At 40.3% G+C, this 19,992-nt stretch overlaps 1 protein-coding gene across 3 annotated transcripts; it reads right to left on the bottom strand.

The window, feature by feature from the left end:
- Positions 1–1,464: 1,464 nt before the first annotated feature.
- On the bottom strand, positions 1,465–19,389 carry c18h3orf33 (c18h3orf33 homolog (H. sapiens)). Of its 3 annotated transcripts, none has more exons than XM_078563815.1 (5): positions 19,193–19,389; positions 18,872–18,931; positions 14,532–14,685; positions 10,605–10,765; positions 1,465–3,929 (listed from the first exon to the last, which is right to left on the bottom strand). In XM_078563815.1, exons 1-5 carry the CDS (start codon positions 19,268–19,270, stop codon positions 3,651–3,653), a joined length of 732 nt encoding a protein of 243 aa, XP_078419941.1. In that variant the 5' UTR covers positions 19,271–19,389; the 3' UTR covers positions 1,465–3,650. The 3 variants fall into 3 exon arrangements, with proteins under 3 accessions (XP_078419941.1, XP_078419939.1, XP_078419942.1); XM_078563813.1 differs by having other exon boundaries at positions 19,187–19,387; XM_078563816.1 differs by having other exon boundaries at positions 19,069–19,371.
- Positions 19,390–19,992: the final 603 nt, after the last annotated feature.

Raw genomic sequence — 19,992 nt, 5'->3', positions numbered from 1 at the left:
ATCCATCTGCCATTTTTAAAGGGCTTCCAAGTCATGTCAACTTGGTGAAAATTCAGGCCGAAGTGAGCAAAATCCCAGTAGTGAGGAGGTGTGTGTGTTGGTCTTATTAAAATGTAAGGTTCTGAGGGGGCTTGACAGAGTAGATGCTGAGAGGATGTTTCTCCTCATGAGGGAATCTAGAACTAGGGAGCACAATTTAAAATAGGAGGTCTCCCTTGTTAGACAGAGATGAAATATTTCTTAAGAGAGTAGTTGGTTATTGGAATTCTCTTCCCGTGGAGGCTGGGTCATTGAATATATTCAAGGCTGAGTTAGACAGGTTTTTGATATACAAGAGAGTCAAGGGTTATGGGGATAGGGCAGGCAGGAGAGTGAAGTTAACGCCACAGTCAGATCAGCCATGATTTTATTGGATGGCGGAGCAGGTTCGATGGGCCAAATGGCCTACTCCTATGATCTTTTGGAACTGTTAGTCTAGCCACCTGTACCCCCCAAGCACCTACCATACATCATGTCTCAAATTAACTATATGCCAAAATATTTTTTTTTAAATTAATTATTGAAATAGTGCCACTACAAACTTAAGATCAGCATTGGAAACTTTGGGATGTAAATTCCTTTAGGCCTGCTCTAAAGCCTGAAATGGGCACCATGCATGGAGGGCATGTTTTCAACTGGTGGGCCCAAGGGTAGCCTGAAATTGGGTTTCGGGCCTCATTACTTAAAAAGACAAATGTCTGGCTGCTTGTCTCACAGGTAGGTCCTGGTAGGAGTGGAGATGCAACTGTGCGGTGGTCAGTGAGGGTGGAAGGGGGAGCGAGGAGAGGTTAATTGGAAAAACGGTATAGAGTCATGGAAGCAATCCTACTCCTCATGGCTCCACAGGAATGATCTTTGACCCAATTTGACCTTTCTTTATACCTAAAATCACACTGGATATGTACAACTGCAATTTTACAACCTCGCCTTTTGCCAAAATATATAAACTTTGTAGATTAGCAGAATCAATGTAGAAAATTTCCAACTATACCTGACTGACAGTATGATAAATTTACCTGCAGGTTTCTGATCAGAATGGAATTAGATAATGCATAACTAGCACATACCTGACTCTCCAAAGTATCTGCTCAGTTACCTCCACTTGAGGGATTCCAATACTCAGGAATAGGAAAGTGCAGTGGAGCCTGACAGGACAGGAACAAATGATTATGATAAAGGAAAAGCGTGAAACTTTAGTCTGGAGGGCCAGATGGTGTCCTTCCTCAATTCATGAGGCTGTGCTCCATGTTCGATAAAGATATTTCAATTCCTTCCACTAACAAGCGTAGGTATGGATAAGAATGTAGAGGAGTTAGTGAACAAGATGAATGAGCTTCCATGAGCTACAAGGCTTCTCTCATTCTTGGTTTTTTATATGTTGTTATGCCATTTGTAACATGATACAAAAGAATAATCTCCACAACATACTACCAACTGATTTATTGATTTTAAAATACAGACAAATTTTTACTGTGCACACAGACATTTATGTATGATTATATAACAATGACAAAACTTAATACACATTGAATATAATGTTATATCTTACATTGCAGGCTTTAAAATTAATATTGTAAGATAAGCCAGCCCGAAGAATGTTCATGTTGCAATTACTTAACTCAAGTTTCCAGCCCTAGTTAGAAACACTAAGGGTCCATTTCTTTTATTTGTTTTGTACATGTTGCAATGTTGGAGCTACACTGTTAGTTGAAATTCATACTGTAACACTGTTCTCGTTGCATACCTTTTGAACTAGACACAGTTATTATGTTTGATAACATGTGTTGTATTCATGCTTTTGAATTAAGTACTCAACACCATAATATATTACAGTGATACCTGTACAAACGGTTTCTCCAAATACATGGGCACTAACTGACGGTTCCAAATAACTTACATTATAATAGATACACAGTGCCACTCAAAACCACAGATACAAACTACAGACAGCCTTCAATGCACCAAGTTCATTTGAATTAGACATCGGACATGCAGGTTAAGTGCAAGGCAACACAAGGTTAGAAAAAAGCGTTTGTGCAATGGAGATCTCTTTACCTTGCATGTATAGTGACAGAGAAACCACTAGCTCTGGGATTGAATATTTGCACAGCTTTATCACAAGTATAGAATGTTTTTTCTGTTCTACAAATACTGAGTTAAGTGACCTCCTTTATACAAAAGCCAGAAATTGGAGGCCCTGAAATCAAAAGGCAGAGGGGGGCAAGATGGATGTTAGGAGAAGGGGGTGGAAGGGAGATGGAGAGAATGGCTTCCCTTTATCCTCCATTCTCAATTTTCTCTCTTTTCCTGCTCTTGGGTTATCTTCTCATTCTTGGAACAGCTGTTGCTGTGTGAATCAACCAATAAAGATACTCAGGGACCCCAATCTATATACAGTAATCAAACATTTGTAGAAGTCATGTGATCTTCTGTAATTTAATCTGGTATCATGACCGAACTCCACATGGACAGGACATGTGATCAAACTTCCAGGATTGCCTCCAACCAGAGTTGGATCTTACTCCACCAGTGCATCAGCTACTGAGGAGCTATTAACACCACCTACTCACTTCCCAGCACTTCAAACATTAACAGCGCAGAAAGAGGTGGTCTCATTCAAGGGTCTTCAAGACATTAATTCTCCCCACTAATTTTGTTGCAACTTGCCAGGCACTTCAGTTCTTCAGCTGTCACTTTGTTCTGGGTATGCTGCCAACATAGTAGATCCCAGAATCAGGCCACCCCTCTCCCAATGGGAAAGGATTTTTGGATGGCAATGAACGAAGAAATCCAACAAACATAAAATGAACTGAAGTCACATCCTGTAGGCAAGGTTCCATAATTGGGCACAATCCCAATTACGGGTGAAAAAAAAAAAGCAATGCTGCAGGAGATTCAGCCAATTCCAGAATATTTAGCTCATCTCCAATGACAATTTCAAAACCAAACACACCAGCAAATAAAGGACACCTAATGTCCTTTAGGTATCCTTAATTTACAAGTTTCATCATATGGTAAATTTGTTTACCTGACAGCACATTCTTCAAATGGTTTCAGAATGCAGCAGTAATAGTGCGTACTTTTGGACTTTGTTTTTACTCCAGCACCCTTTTCCTTCATTTTTAAAATTTCCCCATGCACCTGCTGCCCTTTTCTTGTAATAGGCGGAGATTGTGGAATTGTGAGGTGCTGTCAAAATTCCGAGAACTAAGTCCGTTCAAGAGCAGGAAAGGAAAGTGTACTGAGACAGATTTTAGTGACGACAGACAACTTCTATTATTTGTTTATAAAATCCTTGTCCCACACACCAGCATTCAGTTCTGGTCACTTAATAGGTTCGCAATCTAAGTGTCTGTTTCATTTCAAAACACTCTCAATTGAAGCAGAGTGTAACAACAAACTGCATTCCTTAGTGTATCATACCAGTCAATGGTTTGAAATAATTCCATTTCTGAATGGGCTAGCGAGATGCAACATTTTGCATAGTAAGAAATGGGTCTCTCTTTTTTAAACGAGGGTAAAACATTTTGCACTTTATAATTACATACTTAAACATGACAAACTACTTAGAAAGCAATTAGATTTACTATACAAACTGTATCTACAATTGATTAGCTTATTTTTTTTCTGAGAGATTTGACCCATGAAAAAAGATTAAGCATGATATGCAAAATCTTATACTGCTGTGCATTATTTGAGATTTTTTCTAATAAAGTAGGTCTTTTCCAGATGCCTTTACCTTTTTTCATGGCTTTTAGCTCTGCTCTAAGCAACTTTGTCTGCAATCTCCAGTACCGTTTAGGATTAGAATTTAGGCCCTCAATGTTAACAGTTCGCCCAAAGCCTTTCCTCAATATCTCTTCATTTAGAGAGACCGAGTAAAAACCACCCTAAGGGGAAAAAAATGCAATTAAAATCCATTTTAACTAGTGGTTATACATTTTGAAGTGGCATGTTACAACGCCACAATGCCAATAATTTCATCTAGCCTTGCCAATGGTGGATCACTTATTACTTCGATACAACTAACAGGAAACATAAAAGCAAATTTTCAGTTGAACTGGGCAAACAGCAAATGACAAACAAATGATAAGCAATATAAAAGGCTTTTCTGAAAAAAGAGGCCCATAAATGTTAGAACTAGCATATATCTGTACATAAACATTAAGAACTATTCAGCTGACTTAGCTGACTCATCCTGAGGTTGCAATAGAAAAGTGTGTGTTCTTGGTTGAACAAAGTTTTTTTTTCAAATTCTCAGTTCACAGGCCATGATATCATAACAAAAAATATCGTAAAAGCCACCAGGGGTATTATTATTAAACAAGCTAAGAAGGGACAACTGAGATAAACTGCAAAATCACTTCAAATAATCGTCTTTTAAGGGTCAATGCATGTAATATTTCTCCACTAGGTCAATGCTAGAGAATGCCAAAGAAACTGACAGCCTGAGACTGCGGTAGAAATGAGGAGTGATCCTAGCAGAAGATTGGACAGTGGTTAATGAGCGAGTAATTATGAAGTGTACAAGATACAGCTCAAGTCTGTAGCCCAGAATATTGAAAATAAATACATACTGAAGAGGGATACTGGCAAGAAAAGCAGAGTGAGATTCTAATCGGGAGTTTGATCAACACTGACGCAAGAATTTATGACAAATAGGAGATGATGCTGATAGGGACAGGAGTCAGTATAGAAGATTCAAAGAGAGTAACAATGCCATACTCAATATTTTGGAGAGTATAAAATTGCCTCCTGTCACAAAAATAATGCAAAGCAAAAAAAATGAACTCAAAATTGGACCGCACAGGCGCCTATTTAGCCCATTGTAGCTGTGCCAGCTCTTTGGAAGTGTTACCCAATTAATCCCATTGCCCTCCCCTTTCTCCATAGCCCTGCAAAATTTTCCATTCAAGCATTTATTCAACTCCCTTTGGAAACTTACTTTCAAATCTGCACCCACCAATCTATCAGACAGTGCACTCAAGATCACAACAACTCACTGTGTAAAAAAAATGTTTCCTTTGTCAATTCAGACTCTTGTCAAAAACCATAAATCTGTGTCCTCCAGTTACTGACCCTTCTGCCACCAGAAACGGTTTCTCCTTATTTATTCTGTCAAAATGGTTTGTGATTTTGCACACCTCTATTAAATCTCCTCTTAACCTTTTCTGCTCAATGAACAACCCCAGCTTCACCCATCTCTCTACACAACTGAAGTCCCTCAATCCTAGTGCCATTTTAGTAAAGCTGTTCTGTACCTCTTAAGGCTTCAATATCCTTCCTGAAGTGAGGGTCAGTTTGCTCACTTGGCTGGATGGCTAGAGTATGGTGCAGAATGACTCCAACGGTTTGGGTTCAATCCCTATACTGGCTGCAGTAGATCATGGAGGGCTGCCTCCTTGCCTTGCCCCATGTTACATGTGGTGCCCCTCAAGCTATATCACCACTTGTTTCTCTCTAACAGAGGGGGATCCCTATGGCCCCTCGTGGACTCTGGCTAATTACCATCCTTTCTAAAATACGGTTCCCAGAATTAAAAACAATACTTTCTCAAAGGCATAACTAGTGTTTTATAAAAAGGTTTAACATAACTTCTTGTTTTTGTACTCCATGCTTCTTTTAAAAACACCAAAGTTCCCATATGCCTTTTTGACAACCTTTTTGAATTGCCTGGTCACCTTCTAAGATTTATGTACATACGCCCCCAGGTCCTTCTAATCCTGTAACCCCTTTAAAATTATACTATTTAGTTCATGTCGTTGCTCCTCATTCTTCCCTGCCAAAATGAATTACTTCACATTTCTCTACATGAAATTTCATCTTCAGTGTGAATGTCCATTTCACCAGTCTACGGCCTCCTGAAGTTTGTTACATTTCTGAGTTTTGTATATTCTGCAAAATTTGAAAATATGCCCTCTATATGCCCAACTCCAGGTCAGTAACATATCTCAAAATGAGTAGTGGCTCTAACACTGACCCCTGGGGAATACCAATGTACACTTCCCTCCAATCTGAAAAAGAACCATTCACCACTATTCTTTGCTTTCTGATCCTTAGCCAATTTTGTACTTACACTACCCCTGTCCCTTTAACCCCATGGGCTTTATTTTGTTCACAGGTCAATTGTGTGGTACTTTAGTAAACACCCTTTGAAAGTTCATAAAATCATCAAACCCCCTCTGTTACTTCATAAAACAATTCAATTCAGTTAGTCAAACATGTTTTTATCTTTAACAAAGCTACGGTGACATTCATTTGCAATAACAATTAAAATGCCTGGAACGTGCTACCGAAAGATAGGTAGACCCAGGGCTACCTACCTCACTGCCAGCCATGTACTGGTAGGAGATCTTTCCACAATTTTATTGGCTTATAGCCATAGCCAGCCATTTGGAAGAGCTACTAGGACAGGTTAATGATAGGTGGCCCAAATGTTGCCTTTTCTCGTAAGAATAGGTGCTGGGCACAGTTTTAGATAGGAAGAGTGAAAGGCTATGGAAAACAGAGCACTTAAACAATTCAAAGAAAGCAAAGCGGGTTCACCAGTACAGAAGAACAGATGCTGGAATGTCACAAATAAAAAGACAAAATGCTGGAAAACACTTAGCAAGTCAGGCGACATCCGCAGATAGAGAAAAACAGGTGATCGTTTCAGTGGATATTATCTAATATTTCCCAATCCAAAATTAAAGGTTAAAAGATTTTAAGCACATACATAGCCAGGGTATAGAGATAGAGAAGGAAAAGCAAAGGAGAAGGTCTGCGATAGGATACAGGATAAGAGTGATTAAATGACAAAATGGATTTTGATTCAAGACAAGCGAAGAAACAAAAGATGGGTCCAAAGGAAGTGTAAATGAACAGCTAAGAGGGTCAAGGAAGCATGAAATATCTGGTGGAGAAGGCTCCCGAGACCCTGAGAATGTGCTGGGGAAGGTTAGGCAGATCCCAAGTGTGTGGACAATCTGGTCACTTACAGATAAAAAATCACCATCCAAAGGAAAAGCCCACAATGAGGATCTCCTAGATTGCACCAATCCCTATGGAAGGGACATGCGCAGAAGATTAAACTCATAGCCAGTATTGCAGCAAAAGCTGTGGTATGAAAATCTATGACCAGGTGTATACAAAAAAAAGTTAGGTTAACATTTGGGATCTGATGCAGACAGGCTGCCCATAATAAGGGAACTACAAAATTAGAAAGTTGAGCAAAAATAGCACCAATTGTGTGGGGGAAGTGGGAAAACAAACAGAGAGGAGAATCTTTAACCAGCCCAACATAAATTGGAAATGTTCAACTTCAAAAGATTCAATGTGTCAATATGGTACACAGCTACAGCCTAATTTGACATGTCAGGAAAACAATTTTGACTCGAGTCCCCTTAAAGCTATCATCTGCTTACTTCCCTTTAGCTAATTAATCTCAATACTACCTGTTCTGCATGAGCATCAAAAGTGTTTGCCTTCAGGACTGATATTATTGAAGCACAGTTTCTAAATAAGCTCAAAGCCTAATAAATTCCTTGGTTTTCTGAAAGGTACTTGCAGAGACAAGACAGAAGATTTATGATGCAATAGTCGCATTGAGAGAATCAATAAACATCAGGGTGCTTCCAACACATTGAAAACAAAATATAGTTGCCATATTTAGGGGTAACTATGGGCCCATTAGCCTAATCACAACAATTGAAGCCTTTAATTTTCCAATAAACAGAAGTAAACGGAAGAGCATTTGTGTGAAATAAACTAAGAAAGGAAGATAACAAAAACATAAGAAATAAGAGTACAACATCAAGCCTGCTCCACAATTCAGTATGATCATGGCAACTCCATTTCCCACCCACTATCCCGATTTCCTGAGATACCAAAAATCCATGTCTCAATCTTAAATGCACTCAAAAATGAAACATCCACAGCCCTCCGGGATAGAGAATTTCAAAGATTCACAACCCTTGGGAGTGCAGAAATTTCTCATCTCGGCCTTAAATAGTTGGCCCCTCATTTTGAGACTGTGCCCTTATGATCTAGATTCCCCAACCAGGGGAAATAACCTCTCAGTGTATACTCTGTCAAGCTCCATCAGAATCTTGTATGTTTTAATAAGATCACCCCCTCATTCTTCTAAACTCCAAGGAATTTAGATCCAATCTACTCAGCCTCTCATTATAGGGCAACCCTCTCATTCCAGGGACCGATCTAGTGAACCTTTGCTGTAATGCCCCCAATGCATGTATACCCTTCCTTAAATATGGAGGCCAAAACAGTGCCAGGTGTGGAATACTCGCCAAAGCCCTGTTCAAGTGTAGCAAGACTTCTTTATTCTTGCAATAAAGGCCAACATGCCATTTGCCTTCTTAACTGCCTGCTCTACCTGCATGCTAACTTTGTGTCTCTAGTACAAGTACACACAAATCCCTTTGAGCATCAACATCTACAAGTTTCAACTTTTAAAAAAAATTGTGTTTCTATGCTTACTACCAAAGTGAACAACCTTACACTATCATATTATCCTCCATTGTCCAATCACAGCCTCTCCAAAATGAGTGCCTACAGTTAAATTCGGCAGAAACCATATAGTATAGCACACCTTGACATCCAAAAGTCTATTGACGAGTTTTTTTTTTACAAAGAACAGTGGATATTAAGGGTAAAAAAGATATTGATTAGTAACTAATTTAAAGGGAAGGAAGCAGAGGGTAGATGTAAGGGGAGTTAAGGTGAAATGTATGGAGAGTTAAATTGAAACCTAGTGAGGAACCCAGTAGGGTGTCCCAGGGGCTCCTTGCTGACATCTTAGATATATCAGGTTAATTTCTGAATGCATGGCAATGTGACATATCCAGAAGGGCTCCTGCCAGAGAAGTAAACTTATTAGCAGAGTTCAATCATGACTGCAAAAGAAGCTTATTTAAAAGAAATTACAGGAGGATTAAAATAAAGATTCACTTAAGTCTAGAAGTCTGTTGGAATGAAAAATTGCTATAAAAAGAAAATCGCCAAGAAACTAGATTTAAGAAACATTATATTAACTGGAAAGGAGTCAGAGTGAAAGGAATCAGAGACTGGTACCGAAATCAAAACACTAGAAATACTCAGGTCAGGCAGCATTAATGGAGAGAGAAACAGTTAACATTTCGGGTCTAACCCTTTGTCAGAACTGAAAAATGTTATAGGTGTAACAGGTTTTAACAAATACAGGTATGGAGAAGGGGGAGGAGGCAAGAATAAAAGGGAAAGTCTAATGCAGGATGAAGGACACGGGAGGTTAAATGGCAAAAGGAATATTTTGCTGCACACAATGCAATCTCCTCCACATTGGGAGATCAAACTCAAATTGGGGTGATCACTTTGCTGAACAGTTCTGTTAAATCTGCAAGCATGACCCTGAGCTTCCAGTCATTTGCCATTTCAATTTTTCATCCCACTTTAACCTCTCCATGCTCATGGAAGCTCAAGGAACAGTGTCGTTCAATTAGGCACTCTAACATTCCAGACTCAACATAGAGTTGGACAATTTCACAAAATAACCACTGCCCATTATTTTTTTTTTAAAAAAGACAGGAGATGCTGGTAATGATTCTACTGTTGCCATTTACAGGTCCTCTAGACCCATCTTTTGTTTCTTTACTTGTTACATTACCAGAAGCTCTGGCACTGCCCCATTATCCTTTTTGCTATTTACATCATTCCTGCCTTCAATTGTGTCATAGACCTTCCTTTTTGTTCTTTCCTTCCCTTCCCCTTTCCCTGCATTTTCTTTAAAATCTGTTACATTCAAAAGATTTTCTAGTTCTGATGAAGGGTCACAGACCTGAAACTTTAAGAAATTTCTCTCTCCACAGATTATGCCTGATTGGCTGATTATATTTCAGATTTCCAGTACCTGTATTATTTTACTTTGTACATTATCAGGATTTGTGTACACCTTCAGTAATTTAAATACTTAGAATTTATTTTTATTGGTCCTGTTAGGATACAGATTTTGAGATGATTTGGTACTGTTTACAAAATGTGCCTACATTAGAACATGTATAACTAATGTTAATGGCAAAACAATCCTGCCACATATTACAAGCAACTCTGCTTCAACTACATCAACTGTGTTGGTTTACTTTTAAAGTCACTGGATAGTTTGAAATTTTTAAAGTATATTTTCTTTATATTGTCATATTAATTTGTTGGTTAATTTGAATTACTAGACAATTGAATTTTTTGAGCCAAGAGCTCCTTTAAATTAACCATAGTGGACTGCAGTCGAAGTAAAATTGCAGCTGATGCAAAGCCATTTAAAATCAATTTCAGCCTTTGAAAAAGTGCATAAACAGCCCTCTAAGCAGCTTTAGGTTTCTAATATTACAGAAGAACAGATTACCTCACTAGCCCTTTCTTAACATTAAAAAACTTCGTCACCAGATACCAGGCAGCATGGTATCATTTTCTTGCACCATTCTCAAAATTTGAGCTGTAACTACAGTTTGCTTGCTCCAGTCTTCTGAAGCACATTGTAACAATACCATGATTCGATACAAATGCAAACTTGGTTATCTGAGACATGGACTTACCTTGTTTAATCTTACAATGCAATCAATAAAAGAATTCTCCCTCCTCAGAGGTTGAAACCAAACAACATGAGAAGGTTTTATTTGTTCTCTTAACCAGGCTCTGCCCTCATCAGTCATTTGCAAGCCAGCCAGCCTGACCATCAGATGACCATTTGACTGCCCTGAGGAAAACAGGAGTGTTTCTTTACTAATCATGGTAAAGTAAATTTGAAATAAAATGCATTTCACACACAACAGGTAAAATAGCTTACCCAACCAGAGTAACTTGCCCCTTTAAAAGATTTTGGGTTATGTAACCTTCATTTTGTACACCTTTGAGGAGGATTTCCACAGATGATTATTTAAGTCCAAGAATTAAGGATAGAATATTCTATGTTTAATGGGGAATCCGAGGCTAAAGGACCCAATCGCCTTTTCTGATACCATAGGGCAACCCTTTTTGTCATACTTTTTGAGTGGAAAATTTATAGGAAGAATGCTGAAAGTTGACCTGAAGAGATAGCCCCAGGAGATCAACTTGATCGTTTTCAACTAAGTATCTAGCCCATCAGCTGGAGGTTGACTGAATCTGAGCTGTGGTGCTATGTATATTTTCATATCATCAAATATTCAGGCAACTGCGAAATACTACTCCAGCACCATGTCCCTGTACAAGTGCAAGACAATAAAAACAGCCAAGGCAAAGAATGTATAATTCCATTTATCCAACCAGGACTTAAGCATCTATAGCAAAAACGGGTACTAGTTGATCTCTGAACAGTACATATCCTGGATCAGGGTAACGATAGGATATCCTGTTTTAAAAAAAACTACTACCTTGCTTTGAAAGCTGCAAGCCAACTCTCAAGGCTCTGGGACATGAGCTTTAAAGTGTTCATATCGGAAATGCTGAGACAAAACTACATCAGCATAAAATATAAAGCTGTGTTTGTTTGACCAGGACCAGATATGGTCAAAGAGAATACCATAAAGCATAATTATCTGAATTAGGATTATAAACCATATCTGAATTTTCCAGATCCATTTTCTGGATCTATCAAACAATGCCCCAGAAAAAAAAAATGTAACGTGCCACACGTGCAAGAAAATGGAGATGATGTACAGATCAGGTAGGATCTAATACAATGCAGGCTCAAGCAGTTGAATGGCCTATTCCTATTCTTATGTACCACTATATCCATAACATAGTTGCATTGAATTGACACTCAATCCATCAAAGCAGATCAGTATGATTGACATCAGAAACAGAAGAAAAATATAGCAAGATGACCACTTGTGGAGATAAAGTTATTAAATGCCCAGTCTACTCTTCAATTGCTTGGATGGGTGCAACTCCAGCAATACTCAAGAAGCTTGACACCATTCAGGACAAAGCAGCCCACCTGATTGGTACCCCATTCACCACCTTCAACATTCACTCCATCCACCTCCAGCACACAGTGGCAGCAGTGTACCATTTACAAGATGCACTACAGCTACTCACCAAGGCTCCTTCGACAGCACCTTCCAAACCCATGACCTCACCATCTAGAAAGACAAGGGCAGCAGATGCATGGGAACACCACCTTTTGCAAGTTCCTATCCAAGCCACATACCACCCTGATTTGGAACTATTTACTGTTGCTGGGACAAAATCCTGGAATTGCCTTACTAACAGTACTGTGGGGATACATTAGCCACATGAACTGCAGTGGTTTAAGAAGACGACTCGCCACCACCTTATCAAGAGCAATTAGGGATGGGCAACAAATATTGTCCTGGCCAGCGATGCCCACATCCTGTGAAAGAATAAAGTCTCTCATATCCCCAGGATATCTCAAAAGTGCTTTGCATCAGTGAATTACTCCCATTAAGCCCAGTCACATGCGTCATGTAGGCAAACAACCAGCCAATTTTCATGCAGAAAGCTTAGAAAAAACAGCAAATTAGATAAATAACCAGTTAATTTGTTTTTGTGTTGGTTCAGGGTTGAACGTTGGTCATCCCTGAATGTCAAGAGGAACAGATCTTGGAGCCTACTTAGAGAAGTCACAGCCTAACATTGGAAAGCCTGACTACATACAGCAAGTATACCTATTTACTATTTATTGCATATTGAAAGTAATACCCAGGCACAAAAGGAGTAGAATTACACAAAAAGAATTGACAATGTAAACTTGAAACACGCAGGATTTACTCATTACACACAGGTTTCTAAAAAAAACTAGTAAATTGGCTGTGGATTTTTTTTTAAAAAATACACAAAAGACAAGACTTGTGCAATCAGCTAGCCAGAGCCTGTAACAATATTATATCAGACAACAATTGTTACATACTACCACAGTATGCCTCTTTGTTTTGGTTGCAAATTCAACTTAACAAATCTTTCTCTTCTGAACCATTATGGGCCATAAGGTTAAATTTTAATATTAAAACTTTGAAATATGTGAATGATGAATTTGGGTGTCAAATAAAGAAAAGATCTCAAAGAATATGTGCACAGCGCATGATTCCATCCTGAAATCTGAGAGCTCCTATTGTCTCCAGAGCTCAATTTGAAAATCTACCTCCTAAAATTATAAAAGTTCTGTGGTTTACAATGCAAAGGACACAAGAATTAAGGGGAGTAGGATATTCAGCCTGCTCCACCATTCAGTAAGATCTGATTGCGGCCTCAAAGCCACTTTCCCGTCTGCTCCCCTTGACCCTTGGCTCCCTTATTGATCAAAAAAATCTATCGAACTCAGCCTTGACTGCTCCTCGGGAAGAGAATTCCACAGACTAACAACTCTGCAAGATAAAATAGTTCTTCTAATCTCAGTCTTCAAAGGGAGACCCCTTATTTTTAAACTGTGTCCCCTAGTTCTAGACTCACCCACAAAGGGAAACATTCTCTCAGCATCCACCCTGTCAAGTCTCCTCGGGATATTATGTGTTTCCACAGGATTACCTCTCATTTTCTGAACTCTCATGGATATAGCCCAGCCTGCTCATTCCTTCCTCATAAGCTAACCCCTTCATCCCAGGGCTCAGTAAAGTGAATCTTCTCTGAACTGCTTCTAATGCAATTATATCCTTTAAGTAAGCAGTCTCACTGAGGCCCTGTAGAGCTGGAGCACATAGCCATACTTTAAACTAGATTCCCCTTGCACCAACAATTGCCAACATTCCATTTGCCTTCTTAATCACTTGCTGTACCCAATACTAACTTTTTGTGATTCATGTACCAGCACACCCAGATCCCTCTGTACCATGGAATTCTGCAGTCTCTCTCCATTTAACTAATATACTGCTTTTCTATCCTTCCTGCCAAAGCAGACAAGTTTGCATTCTCCCGCATTAGACTCCGTCTGCCAATTTTTTGCCAACTCACTTAACCTATCTAAGTCTCTTTTGTAAGCTCTTTACCTCCTCTTGACCCACCTTGGTGTCATTGGCAAATTTAGCTACCATACATGTGATCCCCTTCATCCAAGTCATTGGTATAGATTGTAAATAGGTGAGGCCCCAGCATCGATCCTGCCATGAACCTGCCACACCATTTTTTTTAAAGTTTATGCTTAGTGGACAAAACCAATCAAAACTTGGCTAAGAGGGCCAAATATTAGTAATGTCAAATATTTGGCTCAATAATGTCTACATTTGGGTTATAAAAATAATTACTACTTCATTAAAATTCAAATAGCTCACAAGCTAAGTTTAATCACAGTGATTGCACATTTCTAGTAAAATCCACATGGAGTTCTGTGAATTTTAATAAATGACACCATATCAAATTAACCTAATATCGTCATTTGATGCATTTTACACTACATTCATGTGATTTCAAGATTGGCAGTTAGCAGTCACATGCAGAAAGTGGCATCACAAGCAGTCTTTAGTTTCAATCACTGTGTTAATTCTGCAGTTCACATATATGTTACCTTATGTTACCAAGCAGTTACTTACATCTTCTTTGTAGTGAAGAAATAACAGGAAGGGTAATGGGAATATGTTCTAGTTCTAGTCCATTTTTCGTTATATGATGTACTCTCCCTCGAAGTTTAACACATTTTTCAATAAATTTATCAGGTATCTCTGCAGCACTAGTAAATTTAGTAAACTGCAAAGATGAAGAAAAATGGTCACAAGAATTTTCATATTGGTCCAACTATTATTTCCAACTCAAATAGACATTCTGTTGGAATCTTAAAATCACAATTTTATTTTGTATATACAATGAAATCAATTGCAAAACCATAATAAGTAATTTTGAAAATTTATTAGATCTCACGTTACTTTGTTTATGGAAAATCAAACATTTTCATAACTGAAACATTACATCATACAATGGAGTGCACTATTCTGCTGCAAAGGTTCAAGCGTGCACCATTTTAAGGTCATAAAACTGCATTAAGTAAACGGATCCTGAGGTCACTCAATTCAACTCTTTGGTGAGGAAACTGTGGAGATGAAATGTGTTCATCAGTTAGGCTGCAGATCAGAAAATGTCAAAACTTCAAGACTGTTTTACAGCTAGAGCAGAGTGATGCATTGACTACGATAGCTGCGTGCTCAACTTGTATTATTTTTTAATGGCTTAGTAGTGGTTCACCTATAATTTTGCTCCCATAAATTCAATTGATATCTTGTTTATGGCAAAATTTCTATACAATTTCTCATCAACAATAAAGTGTATTAACTGGAGTATGACATTTGGACCAACCTCGGACGGCCTGCTTCTACCTCCTACCCAAAATCCACAAACAGAACTGTCCTGGCAGACCGATCGTGTCAACCTGTTCCTGCCCCACGGAACTCATTTCTCGTTATCTTGACTCCCTTCTCTCTCCCCTTGTCCAGTCCCTTCCCACCTACATCCGTGATTCCTCTGACACCTTACGTCACATCAACAATTTCCAGTTCCCTGGCCCCAACCGCTTCCTCTTCACCATGGAAGTCCAATCCCTCTACACCTCCATCCCCCACCAGGATGGTCTGAGGGCCCTCAGCTTCTTCCTTGAACAGAGGCCCGAACAATCCCCATCCACCACTACTCTCCTCCGTCTGGCTGAACTTGTTCTCACACTGAACAATTTCTCCTTTAACTTCTCTCACTTCCTCCAAATAAAAGGTGCGGCTATGGGTACCCACATGGGCCCCAGCTATGCCTGTCTCTTTATGGGGTATGTGGAACATTCCTTGTTCCAGTCCTACTCTGGCCCCCTCCCACAACTTTTTCTCCGGTACATCGATGATTACTTCGGTGCTGCTTCATGCTCTCGTCGGGACCTGGAAAAATTTATTAATTTTGCTTCCAATTTCCACCCCTCCATCATTTTCACATGGTCCATCTCTGACACTTCTCTTCTCTTCCTTGACCTCTCTGTCTCAATTTCTGATGATAGACTGTCCACCAATATCCATTACAAGCCTACCGACTCCCACAGCTACCTCGACTACAGCTCCTCACACCCCACTTCCTGTAAGGACTCCATCCCATTCTCTCAGTTCCTTCGCCTCCGTCGCATCTGTTCTGATGACGCTACCTTCAAAAACAGCTCCTCTGACATGTCCTCCTTCTTCTTTAACCGAGGTTTTCCACCCACGGTCGTTGACAGGGCCCTCAACCGTGTCCGGCCCATATCCCGCGCATCCGCCCTCACGCCTTCTCATTCCTCCCAGAAACATGATAGGGTCCCCCTTGTCCTCACTTATCACCTCACCAGCCTCCGCATTCAAAGGATCATCCTCCGCCATTTCCGCCAACTCCAGCATGATGCCACCACCAAACACATCTTCCCTTCACCCCCCCGGCGGCATTCCGTAGGGATCGTTCCCTCCGGGACACCCTGGTCCACTCCTCCATAACCCCCTACTCCTCAACCCCCACCTATGGCACCTCCCCATGCCCACGCAGAAGATGCAACACCTGCCACTTCATTTCCTCTCTCCTCACCATCCAAGGGCCCAAACACTCCTTTCAAGTGAAGCAGCATTTCACTTGCATTTCCCCTAACTTAGTCTACTGCATTCGTTGCTCCCAATGCGGTCTCCTCTACATTGGAGAGACCAAACGCAAACCGGGCGACCGCTTTGCAGAACACCTGCGGTCTGTCCGCAAGAAAGACCCAAACCTCCCTGTCGCTTGCCATTTTAACACTCCACCCTGTTCTCTTGCCCACATGTCTGTCCTTGGCTTGCTGCATTGTTCCAGTGAAGCCCAACGCAAACTGGAGGAACAGCACCTCATCTTCCGACTAGGCACTTTACAGCCTTCCGGGCTGAATATTGAATTCAACAACTTTAGATCTTAAACTCCCCCTCCCCCCATCCCCACCCCGTTTCTTCCCCCTCCCTTTTTTTTCAATAATTTATATAGATTCTTCTTTTCCCACCTATTTCCATTATTTTTAAATCTATAGCTGTAATACCCTGTCGTCAGTCTTTCCACCCCATCCCCACTAGAGCTGTACCTTGAGTATCCTGCCATCCATTCTTAATTAGCACTTTTCTTAGATAATATCACCACCTTCAACACCTCTTTGATCCTTTTGTCTGTGACATCTTTTGATTATCTGCTCCTATCACCGCTTGCTTATCCCTACAACCACCCCACCCTCAATTTCTCTCTCCCCCCGCCCCCCACCTTAGACCAGCTTATATTTCACCTCTCTCCTAACTATACTTCAGTTCTGCCGAAGGGTCATGAAGACTCGAAACGTTAACTGATTTCTTCTCCACCGATGCTGCCAGACCTGCTGAGTTTTTCCAGGTAATTCTGTTTTTGTTTTGGATTTCCAGCAACCGCAGTAGCTTTTAGCTTTTTGTTTTTATCTATGACATTTGGACATGCTGACAGCACTTTTTTGCTCTATTAACAGCAAATTTCTGTGGTGCTGCTCAAAAGAATTGCTCTTTCAGAAGAGCAGGAACATAATGCAATGCTTAATGTATTAGGCTGCAAGAGTGCAGGCCCCCATATTGAAAGGCTACAAGATAGAATTGGTTTACATTTTGGAGTTTAAACGATAGATAAGAGCCCTGGTTTTGTTTTTGATAAGGTCAATTAAAAATATTCATTTTGGTTCCAGTACAAATCATACAACAATCCCTCTCTGCTTTAATGAGATTTTCCAATTTCTGGCAATGATATTGCTCAATGGATAATGGTTCCTGAAATTTATTTTATATAATGAAAAAGGGTTCATAAACATTGCTTTTACTTTCTTCCCCTGAGGGCATTGGCTCCTTGTTCCTGGTCATCCTCCAGAACCTCATTTGAGTGTCAATTATTTAGGAACACCAGTTTATTCAATTGCAGAAGATCATGATCCTGTCCTCACCCAACATAAAAGATGCCAATCGGAAACTCCTGGCTGGTCTCCCAGGTTCTATCCTCTATAAGCTGGAGGGCAACCAAAACTCTGCATTGCCCGTGTCTTGACTTGCTTCAAGCCCCATTCAACTTTCAACCCTGTGCTCATTGACTGACACTGGCTCCCAGCCAAGAATACCTCAATTATAAAATTCTCATTATTTCTTTCAAATCCATCCATGGCTTTGCCTCTTCCAATGTCTGTAACCTCCTCCAGTCCTAAAACCCTGCAAGATTTCTGTGCTCATTCAATTCTGGTTTCTTGCACATCCCGGACTTTAATTGCTTCATCATTGGCAGCTATGCTTTTGTCTGCCTGGATCATTAGCTCTTGGAATTCCCTCCCAAAACATTTCTGCCTCTTTCTCCTTTAAGACACTCCTTAAAACAAACCACCCTGGCCAATCGGTAATAATGTCTCCTTACATGGCCCAATGCCAGATTTTGCTTGCTAACACTCCTGTGAAGCACATTGAGACATTTTATCGTATTAAAGACACTAAAGACAAATGCAATACTTCTTGTTGAGGCTAGGGCTTGGAGACTGAGACACAGTATATACAGTTTTGTAAGTCATGAATAGTGATTTATCCTTGCTGGAGTTTTTTTAATTAAAGTTTGATCAGTTCTCTATGTGTTATTTGACTTCTAGTTTTATTGAAGTCAAGACTTGAAACATTAGCATCTTTTTTCTTGACAAATACCATCATTTTGTATGGTATTCGACTTCCAGAATTTACGATTTTAAAAAAATCCTTTGTAGCTGTACCATTACTAATTATAGATAGAGAAATTTATCTTTGCAGATTCTAACTCACTAAAGGAAAGTCTTAACCCCGAATAGCTAACTCGGTAAACAAAAAGGTCACTTTATGTGCCTGGTTTTCTGGTGCAGGAGCGAAGTTGAGAGAGAAACTCCAGCGTCACTTACTAGTCTGACGCTTCTGGCAAACATCACAACTCCTACCACTGCCAGGCCCGTACCGAGGTTCTGCAAAAAAGAGTGGTGAGACACTTGTAAACTCTCTCATGTTTACAAAACAAATCGAGCGATGAGATGCTGTCGATCCTCACGTGTTCACAATCCTTTAACCGCGCCTTCCCTTCAATGCCCAAATTGCACATTACCCACAAGGGCTGACCGTTCAGCCATTTTTCTGGTAGTTAAAATATTCGAGCAGTGAAGACTCCTGACCGAAAAGTGACTCTAACTGCCTGAGTGAGAGCACCGGAACGACCCCCATACCCGCACCACATGAATATGTTCATCCGCAAACTCCCCCAGCCGGCTGAGGTACCCTCCCAGCACGTTCTGATCCTGCTCAGGCATCGCCAACGCAACAAGTGATTCATAAATAACCGAAACCGCGCGCGGCCCGGATCATTGGTGCGTCAGTTAAAGCATTCCCGCCCTGTTGTTCACAGCTCAGCTCTTCCTACGCACACACTGTTTACGTGCTTGACTCCCCACAGGAGGGATTACTCTGAAAACACAAACAAGGAAGTAAGTAGAAGGGTCATACCAATGGGAGATTTATGTTTTATTCATTCTCTGGGTATGGGCATAACTGGCATTTATTACTTAGTGTTTAATCTTTCTTCTTGAACCTCCTGTAGTGAAGGTAACTCCACAATACTTTTAGGTAGGGAGTTTCATGATTTTTGACCCAGGTACAATGAGGGAATCATGATATATGCCCAAGTCAGGAACAAAGAGAATGGTTTTGTTCCATGATATCTTCGTAAGTCAATCTCTTCCCCATCCCAGACCTTCCCTTTTTGTTCTTCCTCCCTGCACCCCCACCCTGAAGCATATAACCCATCACATTTCTATCCTCCAGTTCTGAAGAAGTCATATTCGACTCAAAACATTGGATCTGTTTATCTCCCCACAAATGCTGCCGGACCAGCTGAGTATTTCCAGCACTTTGGTTACAGCGCAAGAGGCCATTCGGCTCATCATGTCAGTGCTGGCTGTCTGCTAAAACTCAGCTAGTTCCCCACCCCTGTCTTTTCCCCATAGCCCTGAAAATCTTTTCTCTTCAGGTAATT

The sequence above is a fragment of the Cetorhinus maximus genome, chromosome 19 (assembly GCF_964194155.1).
Source record: "Cetorhinus maximus chromosome 19, sCetMax3.hap1.1, whole genome shotgun sequence".
NCBI lineage: Eukaryota > Metazoa > Chordata > Chondrichthyes > Lamniformes > Cetorhinidae > Cetorhinus > Cetorhinus maximus.
The sequence above is the reverse complement of the archived record's forward strand: the minus strand, read 5'-3'. Positions and strand labels throughout refer to the sequence as shown.